Source organism: Callorhinchus milii, unplaced genomic scaffold (genome assembly GCF_018977255.1).
Source record: "Callorhinchus milii isolate IMCB2004 unplaced genomic scaffold, IMCB_Cmil_1.0 Scaffold20, whole genome shotgun sequence".
Lineage (NCBI taxonomy): Eukaryota > Metazoa > Chordata > Chondrichthyes > Chimaeriformes > Callorhinchidae > Callorhinchus > Callorhinchus milii.
This window is the reverse complement of record NW_024704761.1, coordinates 11,320,108-11,334,424: the sequence shown is the minus strand read 5'-3', so window position 1 is coordinate 11,334,424 and position 14,317 is coordinate 11,320,108. Positions and strand designations below refer to the sequence as shown.

The 14,317-nt window shown below is 43.8% G+C and overlaps 1 protein-coding gene across 2 annotated transcripts in view; it reads left to right on the top strand.

Annotated features, from left to right (window-relative positions):
* tbcd (tubulin folding cofactor D) overlaps window positions 1-10,533 on the top strand; it is a 151,652-nt gene extending 141,119 nt beyond the window's left edge. The window contains exons 36-39 of one of the 2 annotated variants that reach the window (XM_042342494.1): window positions 1,073-1,160; window positions 6,772-6,881; window positions 9,375-9,459; window positions 10,296-10,533. In XM_042342494.1, coding sequence (XP_042198428.1) covers window positions 1,073-1,160; window positions 6,772-6,881; window positions 9,375-9,459; window positions 10,296-10,310 — 298 coding nt within the window. In that variant the 3' untranslated portion in view covers window positions 10,311-10,533. Of the gene's footprint in view, window positions 1-1,072; window positions 1,161-6,771; window positions 6,882-9,374; window positions 9,476-10,295 lie in introns of both variants that reach the window. The other variant, XM_042342495.1, reaches the window with a different exon arrangement.
* Window positions 10,534-14,317: the final 3,784 nt, after the last annotated feature.

Below are 14,317 nucleotides of genomic sequence, written 5' to 3'. Positions count from 1 at the left end.
GTGATGTATGGGATATGATTGAATACTCACTGTTCATATAGCGCGTATCCACTTGCAATGTCCCATCATCCTGTACAGCTTTATATGCAGCTAAATGATAAGATTATAAATGAAAAGAATCCAGGCTGGGAAATTCTATTCAAGGTTCTCTTCCGTAACAGTATTACCACATTGTGTATGTCGCAAAGAATCCTTGCTTTTCTACAAGTGCCTGAAACCTTCCTCCTGTTATGTCAGGCTGCTTCCTGTGACGTGTGTTTTTGGGGAGGGGTCATTTATGCCCCAGAGAGGTTAAGTAGGATTTAAACTGGGCAGGAGCTTTGCAGACTGGTGGGAGCAGGTCGGGAGCCCATGTGTAGATGGGAAATACAACAGTGATTTCCATTTAAATAGTGCCTTTCATGTCGCTATATATTTCACCAAGGCGCTTAACAAATGCCAGCCCTGGAGTATATGCAGCCTTCATGTTGATTTTGTAGAAATTCTGAGCCGAGCATCTGAACTGCAAACTGGAAGCTTGGAGCAGTCTGAGATTGAGTGCCGGCTGGAGCATCTTTACACGGCACTGTGAAAGACTCCAGCCTGCTCCACCTGCGCAGTCACCTGGAAATCAGGCAGACCCAATGGGCAGAGACCCACCTACATATGCCATTGTGTGTCGGCAGCTGGTTCTGATATATTTTCCTCAAAGTCGCTGTAACCCAATTAAAGTGACACTGACTGGGACATACTGTTTCAATGTAAAACACAGCCTGAAGTGATCAGTTGAGTTGGACCAGTGTGGGTCTTGTGACATGTTTTGCTCACAACAGCACTGACGCACATTTGCAAGCGTTGGAAGATAATTGACGGTCATTTTCAGGCCAGCAATAATGTGGGGGTTTCATTGCTTTTTTTGGATTGAAAAGCATGAGATTGTTGTATCTGATTACCGTGGCCTTGTCTTTTTCACACGCCAGGACTTCATTAATGTGTATAGTTGTGCCCATGGCACTTTGTAACATTAGGCATTCTCGTTGTGACTTGCGTTTTGAATCTAATTAACACACTTTTGTTTGAACTGCCCTCACAGGTTCTGTGGTCTCGTTCAGTTCCCGGGTGAAATAAGAAAAAAAGTTCTCTTCCAGCTCCTGCTCCTCCTGTGTTACCCGTTCCCAATAGTAAGCCCTCACTAACGTTCAGCTTTGTTCAGACTCGTGTGTGTTGCAGAGATTGACTGTATCACATTGTTCCTAAGCCCACAAAATACACAGTCACTCCACTTTACAGTATTTTCTGTGAAGCGCTTTGAGACGTCTCAATGATGTGATAAGACGCTATATCAAATGCCAGGATTATTATTATATTGAATTTGGTCACTATTTGTAGGACATTGCTGTGCGCAATTGGCTGCCGCATTTCGCCCACAGTATATACGGTCAATTCACATTACAGTATACGCTTTGAGACATATTGAAGACGTGATAAGGTGCTTCATCAAATGCGAGGATTATTATTATATAAGCCTCACGATGTCTCTCTGCTGGCATATTGGCCCATAGAGAGTCGTTATAAAATGCACCTTGTTGGTTCAAACGATTCGGAATGCAATCGATCTCCCAGGTGTTGTGTTCCAGGCTGCCCTGATTCAATCCCTGGTTGAATGGCCAGCATACCAAAGTGACGTTCTCCTGGTTTGAAATATTCACGGATTCTGCATCATAAACTGCTTTACCAGGTGTCTAATCCCTGCCTTGAGGTCAGCATGGCAGAGCAGGGCTCGCGACTCTGTACTTGAACATTGATCTTCAGTGCGACCACAGCTTTTACATTTATACATTCCTGAGCTCCTGCTTTTTCTTCGGTGCCTGGATGGGATTTATAGGGTCGCTGCGTAAATAGCTTGATGACACCGCCCGGACCCATCCCCCCACCCGCTCAATCCACTGGAGATTTGTAGCTCAATGGTTAGAGCACTCATCTCGCAAGTGAGAGGACCTGACTTTGATTCCCAGTAGGGCAAAACGTTGGGCAAGTTTCCTTACTCCACACGCCTCGGTTTATCAAGCGGTAAGTAGGAAACTGGTTGTTAGCTGATTGGCGAATCGTTTTTCCGGGGGTAATAATCCCTTAAAAATAAATAAAAATAATAATAATTTTGTCAGTTAATCCATGACTGTTTGTGGGACACTGCTGTGCACAATTGGCTGTCGTGTTTCACCACAAAATGTACAGTCAATTCACTTTACAGTATGTTCTAAAGACGTGTCTCACAGACACAGAGAAACACACTCACAGACGCAGTGAGAGACACACACAGACAGACAGAGAGAGAGACACACACAGACAGAGATACACAGACAGAGAGACATACTCACACACTCAGAGACACACACTCACAGACACAGCTATTCAGACAATAATATAATAATCCTTGAACTTGATATTGCGCTTTTCACATCTTGACGTCTCAAAGCGCTTCACAGATTATACTGTAAAGTGAATTGCCTGTATATTTGTGGGTGAAACGCGGCAGCCAATTGCGCACAGCAATGTCCCACAAACAGTTGTGAATTGAAGTGACCAATTTATTATCGTTTTTTTTTGAGAGATTATTATTAGTCGTGTGGAGTAAGGAAACTTGCCCAAGGTTTCGCCCTGCCGGGAATTGAACCCAGGTCTCTCACTTGACAGCCAAGTGCTCTAACCACTAACTACCACAGGACTCCACATACACATAGACACACAAACTCACAGAGAGAGACACACATACAGAGGAGAAACACACAGACAATCACAATAGCAGGGCCTCGGGGTAAGCGAAGTCCACTTCCCACTTGCCCTGCTCAGTGCATGCGCGTCTTGGGTTGCTCCATCTACAGTAGCAACAACAACAAGATTCCATTTATAAAGCGCCTTTCACGTCAGGAGGACGTCCCAGGGCGCTGCACAGTTGGGTCAGGACCCGAGCAGGGGGGAAATGGTCAGGGTGAGGGGGAGGGAGCGAGGAGGGGGGAAATGGTCAGGGTGAGGGGAGGGAAGGGAGGGAGCGAGGAGGGGGTAGAGAGTCGAGAGGAGAGCTGAAGGCTGGTCAAAGAGAAAGGTTTTGAGACCGGCCTTGAAGGAGGAGAGGGAGGAAGCGGCGAAGGCACTGGGGGATGGAGTTCCAGAGCCTCGGGGCTGAGATGGTAGGGCGGTTGGGGCGGGGGACGTGGAGCAGACCAGAGCCAGAGGAACGGAGGGTACAGGCAGGTAGGTAGAGGGATAGTAGGTCAGAGAGGTAGGAGGGAGCGAGGCTGTGAATGGCCTTGTAGGTGAGGATGAGGATCTTGAAATCGATCCTCTGGGGGATGGGGAGCCAGTGTCGAGTAAACAGCCGGCAGCAGCACAGAGGCCTGGGGTCCCGAGCGCACTGTGTCTACAGGTTGTAGTGGGGGTGGGGTGCGTGTTGTAGCAGATTCCACAGAAAAATTTCATCCACATTTTTATACTGGCCTTGGTCATGACTGTGTATGTAGTGACAAGTGGGGAAGAGGAGAGAGGAAAAGTTTTTTTAAACCCCTTCCAAGTGTGACTTTGGTTCAATCCTTTCCCAGGTGACATTATCACAGAGTTTTATGGCCAGAAAAACCCGTAATGAAACAGCAACACAAAGGCGCTTCTGACTTTTATCAATGCATCGAAATTCCTAATGCTACACCCAGGGTGTAATGATGGATTACCGCCGCTACAAACATCCTCGTGTGTATTCAGCAATCATAACCTTTTGAGCATGAAAATAGTTGAACACGTCCATGCTCGTGGGGGTGGTGGGGGGGGAGAGTTTATTAGAGGAGGAGGAAGAGGTTACCCATTAGTTTGGCCATGGCTACTAAGGCAGTTGTTAGCAGCAGTTACATAGTCATTGGAAGGAATATGCAACTTGACTTATTCAGAAGTTGTAGTGAAATATTGAGTCATTAAATCCATTTGAAAATAACAGGAAGCTGTGAGAGGCACACTTTTTCTAAAATACATTTCCGTTTATGACTCCTTTATGCCATCCATTTCCCTGTTGCTTGCTTTTGCTGTGCACACTGCTAAACTTGACCAGGGAGCATTTGCCTGCAGAATATTATGCGATGTTGACAGAAAGTGGACTCTTTCCTCCTCCAACGCTCTCTTTTGTGAATATTCTAAGAATGACCACCTTATTGGCAATACACTCACTGAAAGGTTTGATTGGTGTATTACCAATAAGTTGGTGATTCTTAAGTGTATTCATGGTTTCATGATGCCCATAAAGCCTCTTCCACCAGTGTATCTTCTAATTCCCATTTTCCCAACTTTACTCCATGCCCCTTAATAGCCCTACTTCCTAAAACACACTGTCACTACACTGTGAAGCGTTTTGAGACGTTCATCTGACATGAAAGGTGCCATACTAAATATAAGGATTATTATTAAGTGAAAATTGATGACTCACTTCTTGGCTGTTTGTGGGACATTTCTGTTTGCAGATTGGCTACCATGTTCACCCACAAAGTAAACAAGTCACACCACTTTACATTACATCCTGTGAAGTGCTTTGAAACGTCTTGACAACTTACTAAGGTGCTAAGTCAAATGCATGGATTATTTATGATTATTACTTCCTAAGTAGCTTTCTGTCTGCCTTTTAAACATCCCATATAAAAATCGCTTTTAAAAGTCAGTCTTCAAAACTGTTACAGAGTCGGGAAAATTACATTGTGGATAAACATAACGTAACATGTTTAACAAAAGAGAAAACCACAAATGCTGGAAATCAGAAGTAAAAGCACTAAATGTTGGCAATGCACAGGGCCGAGTCAGCATCTGACAGAGCGCGAGAATGTGACTTTCACGATAATAATAATCATTCTTGCATTAATATAATAATAATAATAATAATAATAATCCTTGCATTTGATATAGCACTTTTCACGTCGGGAGGACGTCCCAAAGCGCTTCACACAACGCACTGTAAAGTGAATTGACTGTATATTTGTGGGCGAACGCGGCAGCCAATTGCGCACAGCAATGTCCCACAAACAGTCGTAGATTGAAAATGACCAATTTAATTATTGTTTTTGGAGGGATTATTATTAGGCTCTGTGTGGAGTAAGGAAACTTGCCCAAGGTTTCGCCCTCTGCCTGAAATTGAACTCAGGTCTCTCACTTGCAAAGCGAGTGCTCTAACCACTGAGCTACAGGACTCCAAATATAATATAGCGCCTTATCACGTAGTTGAGATATCTCAAAGAATATATTGTAAAGTGAATTGACTATATTTTTTAGGCGAAACGTGGCAGCCAATTGCACATAGCAGTGTCCCACAAACAGTCGTGGATTCCTACTTCCTGCTTGGTAAACAGAAATGTGTAGATTCCTGCCTGGGAGTCTAACTTGGGGCTTCTCGCTTGCGAGTCCTCTAACCCGCTAAACTACAGGACTCCATAAGGGTAACCCATTCTCAGAACTAAAGAGGTGGGGTAGAAGAAATTCCGGGGTAGGAAAGCGATTGGCAAGTCCAGAGACAGAAACTAAATCCTCATAAAACATGATTTATCAGAAAGCTAGCTGACGAGCCTTTCCTGACAGATTTTGAAATCTATTCCATACAGTAAGGGACTCTGCAAATATTTTATTCGTTATTTAATTCAGAGCATCTCCTGACCTGTTAAATGAGATAGCAGTGATATAGGACCTTTGTACAGGATACGGTTCAAGATGCTGCTCCTCACCTTCAAAGCCCTTCATGGCCCAGCTCCCCCCTACCTCTGCGACCTCCCAACCCCCTATCACCTGCTCGCTCCCTCCGCTCAGCAGGCTCCGGCCTGCTTCATATTCCCCCTCGCCCGGCCCCCCTTTGGTGGGCGAGCCTTCAGCCACTCTGCCCACACCCTCTGGAACGCCATCCCGCAGTCCCTTCGTCTTGCCCCTTCCCTTGTTTCCTTCAAAACCCATCTCAAGACCCTCCTCTTTGATTTTGCCTTCGATCATTCTCATTCCCCCCCTGCCCTCCACGCTCCCCGATCCTGACCCCCAGCTCGGGTCTGAAACACTGTCCAGCACCTTGGGACGTCCTCCCAACGTGAAAGACGCTTTACACATGTAATTTTGTTGTTGTTATTGTTTATGAATTAGTTGATAATTGATTGCAATAGTTCTTCCCTCATTGTGTCACATATTCAATAATTGATGGCTGGGCACAGTTTCCTGTGCAGAGTACCCTGACTTGCTTTAAGCCCTGTACATCAGTTAAGCGATTTAGAAGTCCTGTGTTTGGGCTGCTGCAGAAGTGTCTACTTCGAGGGTAAGGATTTTACAATTCCTGCTACTTATCCCTCCATTGTTTCTCTGTAACATTTCTTGTGCAAATGCACTCAGTTCACTAGGAACTTTTTGTATTCCGAGTACATCTGGGTTTTGTGCCCATCGTTACTAGAATTGGGTAAAATTTTCCTCTAAAAAAAAGTCATTTCCCTACTTGTACACAGTCGCTACACTTCACAGTAAAAATCCTGCAAAGAGCTTTGTGACCTCTCAATGACGTGATAAGGCACTGTACCTTATAACCCAAAGATTATTATTAGATTTATTAGTTTAAAATGGTTGCAGTTCAGAAGGGAGAGAGGGAGCCCTCGGGAGTTCAATATTCCAGGTCAGGAATAGCTTGTCTGGTTTTATTTTCATTTTCAAACTTTAGAAAAGTAGATTAAAGTGACAGATTTATTGAGCGGCGTTTTTGGAGCTCACCCACGGTTGTTTGCTGTTTTATTTACTGCGCAGATCAGAAAGACAACAGCAAGCCAGCTCTACGAAATGCTTTTAACCTACGATGACGTCATTGATCCCAACATTCTGGATGAAGTGATGGCAAATCTCAGTGAAAATAACTGGTGAGTGTCTTGGGATGTTCTGTGTTAGTGGCACAGACTGTGTGCAGCTGAGGTGTGAAATGATTTCAGTGTGAATCTGTGTTCTGGGCAGTCGGAGGTGCTTTGCTCAGGTCAGTGCATCGGCAGTTAATACTGAACCATCAGCTGAAATCCAAGTTGAAAAGGGATTTATTTCATTCATTACATCACTCAAAACTCCTTGAGCCGTTGAACACTCCCATATCAGAGTGATTTACACAAAATCCCTTTGCAGTAATTTGCTGAGGGTTATAAACTCTGCTCCTGTACAAACTCAAATCACACCCTTTTCAATGTCATTTGTTCCGTCCTGGATGGATTCCTCTCACTTTCCTTCTAAATATTCCTAGTTTAATAACAGAAGAGTTTCGGGAGTTTTAGCATTTTAGTTTAAATCCAATCTGCACTGCATGAAATCCTGAGCGACCCATGCCGATAAGATTAGTGTTGTGACATCCTGTAAAGTATGTGATTATTTCAGTGCCACACGACAGGGAAACTGCAGCCAATTTGATCAACAGAAGAATGCAAATATTTGAAATGCCTGAGACAGAACAGACCAATTGAAAGGTCGATTTAGTTAATTTCATCTAACGGGTGTTGGCAAGTCAGATATTAGAAATCTTTAAGAATGCTCTTCAGTTTTTTGAGTGAGCTTGTGTCCTATTTTAGCTGCTTAGATTTGATTAATAATCTTATGCAGCCACATGCTCCACGACTCCACCGTCTTAAAGATTTCCTCACAATGCACTGGGGAATTTTTAATTCAATTTCGAGTGAGGAGTCCGAGTTTAAAACCTTATCAACTTTTCTGCCAAAGAAACTATTGTGCTCCTGAATGCATGGGGAGCTCGAAGCTGTAATCACTTTACAATGAAAGCATTGAATAATAACATATTTCTTTTGATATTGTCTGATGTTGTGAATATTGGAATTATAAGCAATTTACAGCACAGGAGGAGCCATTCAGCCCATTGTGTGTGTGTGTGGGGTGGTGGTGGGGGGAGTACCAGTTCCCTTATTAAACCTGGCCATTCTAATCCCAACAACAACAAAATTATGTTTAAACAGCGCCTTTCAGGTTGGGAGGACGTCCCAAGGCGCTGGAGAGTCAGTGTTTCGGGTCGGGATCGGGGAGGGTTGAGGGTGGAGGGAGAAGGAAGGTGATCGAAGGCACGGTCGAAGAGGAGGGTGAGATGGGTCTTGAAGGAGGCAAGGGAGGGGGCGAAGTGGAGGGACTGCAGGATGGGAGTTCCAGAGGGTGGGGGCAGAATGACGGAAGGCCCGCCTGCTAATAATGGGGTGGGCGAGGTGGGGGACGTGAAGCAGACTGGAGCCCGCTAAGCAGAGGGAGCGAGCAGGATGATAGGGGGTTAGGATGTCGCAGCGGTAGGGGAGCAAGACCATGGAGGGCTTTGAAGGTGAGGTCCAGGATTTGGAACTGTGATGGGAGCCAATCAGGTGAACCTCGGTCTTGTTGACGTTCAACTGTAGAAAGTTTGCTCTCATCCAGGACTTAATGTCTGACAGACATTCTGTCAGGGCAGCAGTGGTCCTGGAGACCTTAAGTATTTGTTTAATTCCCTTTTAAATGTTGTTGTGGATATGGATTCAACAGCCATTAGTGGTCAGATGTTTCTCCCAGCATCCTGGCCAACAATCCTTCAGATAAAATGGCTGTCTGTGCGATATTGTTGGCTGCTGTGTTCACCTACAAATACACAGTCACTGCACTTTACAATGAATTGTGTAAAGCTCTTTGAACATTCTCGACAACACGATGAAGCACTATATCAAAATGCAAGGATTAGTATTTTTGTTATATTATTATTTTTATTATTTTTTTTGGTCTGAGTCATCTCACAAAATCGTTTAGCAAAAGTAGAGAGGGCTGTGTTTCTGAATCTCTTGGAACAGTTGAGGCTTGTGACTCTGTATGGAGGAACTGCTTCTATGCGGGTCGGAAGGAATGCAGTGGAATTCCAGAATTCAAATACCTCAGAATATTATACAATAACCTTATTCTTCCAAGGCATGCAAAGAAATGATCTGTAAATCTGGGGTATTGTTGTTGGCACCAGTTAATGTCATGTACTCGAAGGGGGAGGCGGGTGGGGGGAAAACGAAACAAATCCTTGCAAATGTCATGAATAGTCTCATTGACTCACTGTTAAGACGCCGTGAAAAGTATGAAAGAAATTCACATTTGCACTTGGAGTGTTTTGTTAAAAAAAATCAAATGTTTCAGAAGGAGAATAAATTCCTACCGCACGACACTTCACGAGGAGTGTGCCTGAATTTCATCCAAGGTCCACAAAGTTCATTAGTTGAGCCCTCAGCATCATGAAAGGCTTATTGTCAACTGTTTAAGTAAGCCTTCTGAACATGACTGATTTTGTAAAGTGCCCAGATTTAGAAGTACGTGTGACCCTGTAAATTCACAAGACTGTTGCTCTTTTTTGGTCCTCATTTCAGGGATGCTGATCTCCCCATTGTCCGGGAGCAGAGAAATCATCTGTGTGATCTGATGGGCGTGGGGCGGCCTAAGTTGGCCTCAAAGGTACGTTAATTGATAGGTGAGGAGTTGGTGCATTATCCTCTTGTCAATAAGTTTCTTCCTGGCGTTGGATGTGCGGGATCCAAGCAGGATCTTTGGCAGGTTCTCAACCAAACACCCACCCGAACAGCTTGGGTCTGGGCTGGTGATGTTTCTCCTTATTTGTGCTATTGATCCCGTTTGAGGAATGTTGCTGTCAGCAAGTGGCCTGATTAAATTGGTCACTTTCACTTGATAACACGGATCAAATTCCACCCAGTAACAGCTGCCAGAGGAGTTCACGTGCCAAAGGCTATCAGGTTGCCAACCCAACACATGTTGCCAAGTTAAATGCCAAATGTCAGTATTGGTGTCAGTCTTTGACCCACAACCTGCTGCCGACCTTTCATCACCGAGACTTTGTAACCGCGCCCGCTTGGGGTGGCAGTGGGGAATTGTTTGTCAAATGTTCCAAGGAAACAGTTAGCGGAAACTGGCTGATAGATCAATATGGTCACGTTCAATTTGACCAGGTTAGCCCAGTATGTGAGATTGACGTGTAATCTTTATTAGCACATTCATTCTCCCCCCACCCCCGACCCCGGATAATCGCTCCAACACGAGTGAACTCGCCTCCAGTGGTGAATTGTTCTGCAATAATCGAAGGGTTAACAAGTGAATGAGAGGGTGGGGGAGATAATTCAGTAGTTATACCCTGTGTTTTGCCTGTCTGCTTTACCTACTGTTCAGCTCCTGATGTTTTGCAATTTCAAAATAAATTTGTTCGGCAAATGCTCCCGACATTCCTGGGAAACGTAGAAACACATCTTTCCACTCTTCCCTTCCCTTCCCTTCCCCAGGCATCACAGCAATGAGAAGCCGCGATGCCCCGCGATTGCAGATTTTACAGGTGGCTGGAAGGCATGAGGATACACTGGAAAATAAACGTGTTGCACTCTGCCGTTTGGCTCCCGCCTCCCCAGACTGTTCTGTGATGGACGCCACCACAAAGCCCGGGTATATGAAGAGAATTGCCGAGCGTTTCCGCATGTACAAATACCCACCAAATAAAAGAGTTAAAAGCTGTGTTCAACCTCAGCCATCCCCCTCCAGCTGTTGTTCTTGATGTGGTTACAGAGTTCCTTGAAATTATTAAAAAGGGAAAATTTTTAAAAAAAGCAACATTTTGAATAAACAAAATGCACCAAAGTCAACACATTAGCAAAACACGTTTGAATGCACTGTTTGGGAGGTGGACCTGCACCCTTCCTCACCACAAGGGGGCACGTTCACTCCCTCAGCCTCTTTCCTCGTGTTCAGGTGCCCACCGAAGATCTCCCGTTTTGTTTTGTAAGCTTCACCAACACCTAACACATTCTCTAATAAAATCATGTGTTTTGCTTACACTGTACTGGCCTGAGTGCACGGTGTTTTACTTTTGAGCGCAAACATAAAGGGAGGACCAGATGAATCCTCGTTCACATGAATCGGATATTCACGTGATGGCTGTTTCCGTTACGTGGCTATGAAAATTGGCTGCTGTGTTGGCCTCGAAAATAATCAGCCAATTTGCTTATCCAAGACAATCTTGGAGGCCAAGCCCAAACCCAGGGCTCTTCTCCATCACCAACCGGCTCCTCCGCCCACCCTCTCACGCCTCACCTCAATTGCCATACTCGATACTGGACGATACTGGACTTCCTCGAAAAAAGGTCGAGGGGATCCGCTCAGCTGCCTCTGCCCTTCCATCTGCTACCCCCTCCCCATCACACCCCAGCCCCTACCCATCCCTCCCTCCGCACCTTCAAACCTGTCTCCCTCTCCGCTCTCACTATCACTATAACCCGCATGAAATCGACCACCTGCTCCCTCGACTCCATCCCTACCCCTTTCCTTACCTCCCAGCTCCACCTGCTTGCCCCCCTACGTGAAAGGCGCTATACAAATATAATTTTGTGGGCGGATTGTTGTTGGTAATGAAAGCATTATTATTACATCAATTGGTATCAAGTGCATCACATCATACATAACAAAGTGATAACACTTGCAAACCCAACGTGAAAAGTGCTATGCAAATGCAAGGATTATTATTATACCCCATTGTTTGTGGGTTATATATTCCTCTTCAACTATCACACACCTATGAATAAGTCATTTATTTGCTGAGGAATTGCTTCTCTGAAGATTCAGTGGAATCAGAGTTTAATGCTCGGTTTGCAAGGATTTAAGAATAATCTTCCATCAGCTTCAGAGGTCTTTTGTACTTCCCCAAACTAGAAAGGAAAAGCTTTCATTTGTATGGTCTCTTGTCATGTCAAAACGCCTCAAAGCACTTTACAATTTCTCTGTCATCTCTTTCTGTCGTGGCGTCCTGTATCACAGTGGTTTGCACGCTCACTTCACAAACGATTCCCCCGTGAGGCGAAACCTTAGGCAAGTTTCTTTACTCCAAACGTCTGTATTTACCTAATCACAGTTGATCCAATTTACAATATATTCTGTGAAGCGACTTCCCAACGACGTGATAAGGCGCTTTATAAAACGCAAGGATTATAATTGTTATTAATGCAGAAGTAATTGTGAGATGTGATGACTTTTTTTGAAGCCAAATACGGCGGCTGCATTGCTTGCGTAAAGCAAAGTCCGGCAAACACCCGGGAGGTGGATGGTCATTGTGTGGAGCATTGTTGGCCAGCAATTTGAGATAAACTCCCTTTTCAGTTAATGTCACGGGATTCAGTTAATGTCTGCATGACAAAGATCTTAAAGTGGGGAGAATAATCCTGTTCCAGGGGGGAAAAAAACTGCGCACTAACCTCTAGAGAGAGAAGCAGAGAACAGCAGAGTTAAAATAAAAATAAAAAGTGTGTTAAGTTTTTTTCTCAAACGAGAACAACACGTTTCCAAACCTGAGGCTGAACAGTTATAATCTTGGATCTTTTCCTTCCGAGCTTTACTACTCTTTAAGTTTATTGTTAGAAAACTTAGCAGATGGTTAGGTTGCAACTTAGAAACAAATGAATGTTAGTTGCACATATACGGACGTTTGACAAGGGAACTTAAATAATTCAAATTAATTGCAAATATTTGCCAGATGGGGAAAGTTTAATACCAGAGGATTTTATACCAGACCATAATGGATTTGTTTTTTATTACAAACTCCAGCTTCTTGGCAAACTTGCTTTCTTTTCATAACCCACTTTTTTCAAAACATTTTGCATATTCAAGTCAAAAAAAAACACAGCCCTTAATGTTTCAGATGTTTCCCCTATGAGAAGCTGGATCGCTTTATACTGAAGTGTTCATTTGGCAAAATATTATTTTTTGGATTTAGATGTTGTGACATTATGGGTCTAATGTACTCTGGTCATTTTTTCTGTTAAGTCATAATATCTATATTTCTGCCAGTCCCAAGTGAAGTATGTGGTTTGGAGTTCAGACACTATAATAATAAATTGGTCACTGAATCCAGGACAGTGTGTGGGACACTGCTGTATGCAATTGGCTGCTGCGTTTCACCCACAAAACAGTCACTGCACTTTACAGTGTATCCTATGAAGTGCTTTGAGACGTCTCAATGACGTGATAAGGCACTACATCAAATGCAAGGATTGTTATTATTATCATATTTGCTAACAATCATTGGTTAAACATTAACTTAAATGGCAATTAACCGTTAAATGACTTTATCTTCAGTAAATCTTTTGGCCCAATTCAAATCGCCAGAGATAGACACCTGGAGGTAAAGGATGCTGTGAGAATGTAACTCAACAAAATAACATGCCCTTTGTAAAGCAGAAGAACTGAGATACTTGAGGAAACATATTTCCTTCCTCCCTGGTGGGTCACACGGTTTGGCCTTTACTGTGGCAGTGCCTTCATTATGGCAATGCTGGGACTTGTTAAGTACTTAGAACCACTCTGTGGTTGGTTTCCCAAATGGCAATTCACATGTGTTGATGCATCTGAAGACACTTAGTATTTTATATATTATACAGCAGTCATTTCACAAGAGGTCATATATTTCCCATTTTGTAATAAGATATCCAAACTCAAAATCCTAACCAGGAGATATATTGGACCCAAGTTATTTTCTGTGCTTTGAACCCAGTTAAAAACCTTTGACCTCTTGATCTCTTCCATCTTTTAACCAGTTCCCTCACATACGCTTAAAGCAAAAACAGATTCAAAACCGATACCCAAGTTAAATCATAATTATGCTGATTCCAGGATCAGATTCTACATAACCGGAATATGATCCAATTAGGATTGTGCCAAGGAGACCTTGGCAGATTCTGAAAGGTTCAAGGATTTAAAACAATTGCCTCGAGTTGTTTTTCCACCTAAAAAAATCTTTCAAACCTCTCTCAATCTCCAGAAAGCTGGAACGCAGAAGGAAAGCTGGCATCGAGGTTTCTGTGCTGCGTTAGCAGATCTTAGCAAGGAAAGCAGTTGGTGTTGTAAATTTACGTGCTCTGGGACCCTACCCCGCATGAGGGGCATTGTGAAGTCGTGTAGCTCAGTGGTTACAGCACTCGCTTCGCAAGCGAGAGGACCTGGGTTTGATTCCCGGCAGGACGAAACGTTGGCCAAGTTTCCATATTCCACATGCCTCTGTTTACATAGCATTAAGTAGGAACTCGGTAGTTAGTCATTAGCAGATTGCTTTATGGGGGTAATAATCCCTTCAAAATAAAATAAACTCAATCCATGATTGTTTGTGGGACGCTGCTGTGTGCAATTGGCTGCCGCGTTTCGCCAACAAAATGTACAGTCACTACACTTTACAGTATATTCAGCGAAGCGCTTCAAGGTATCTAGAAGACGTGATAAGGCGCTACATCAAATGCAAGGGTTATTAGTGTTACTAGTAGTACACCTA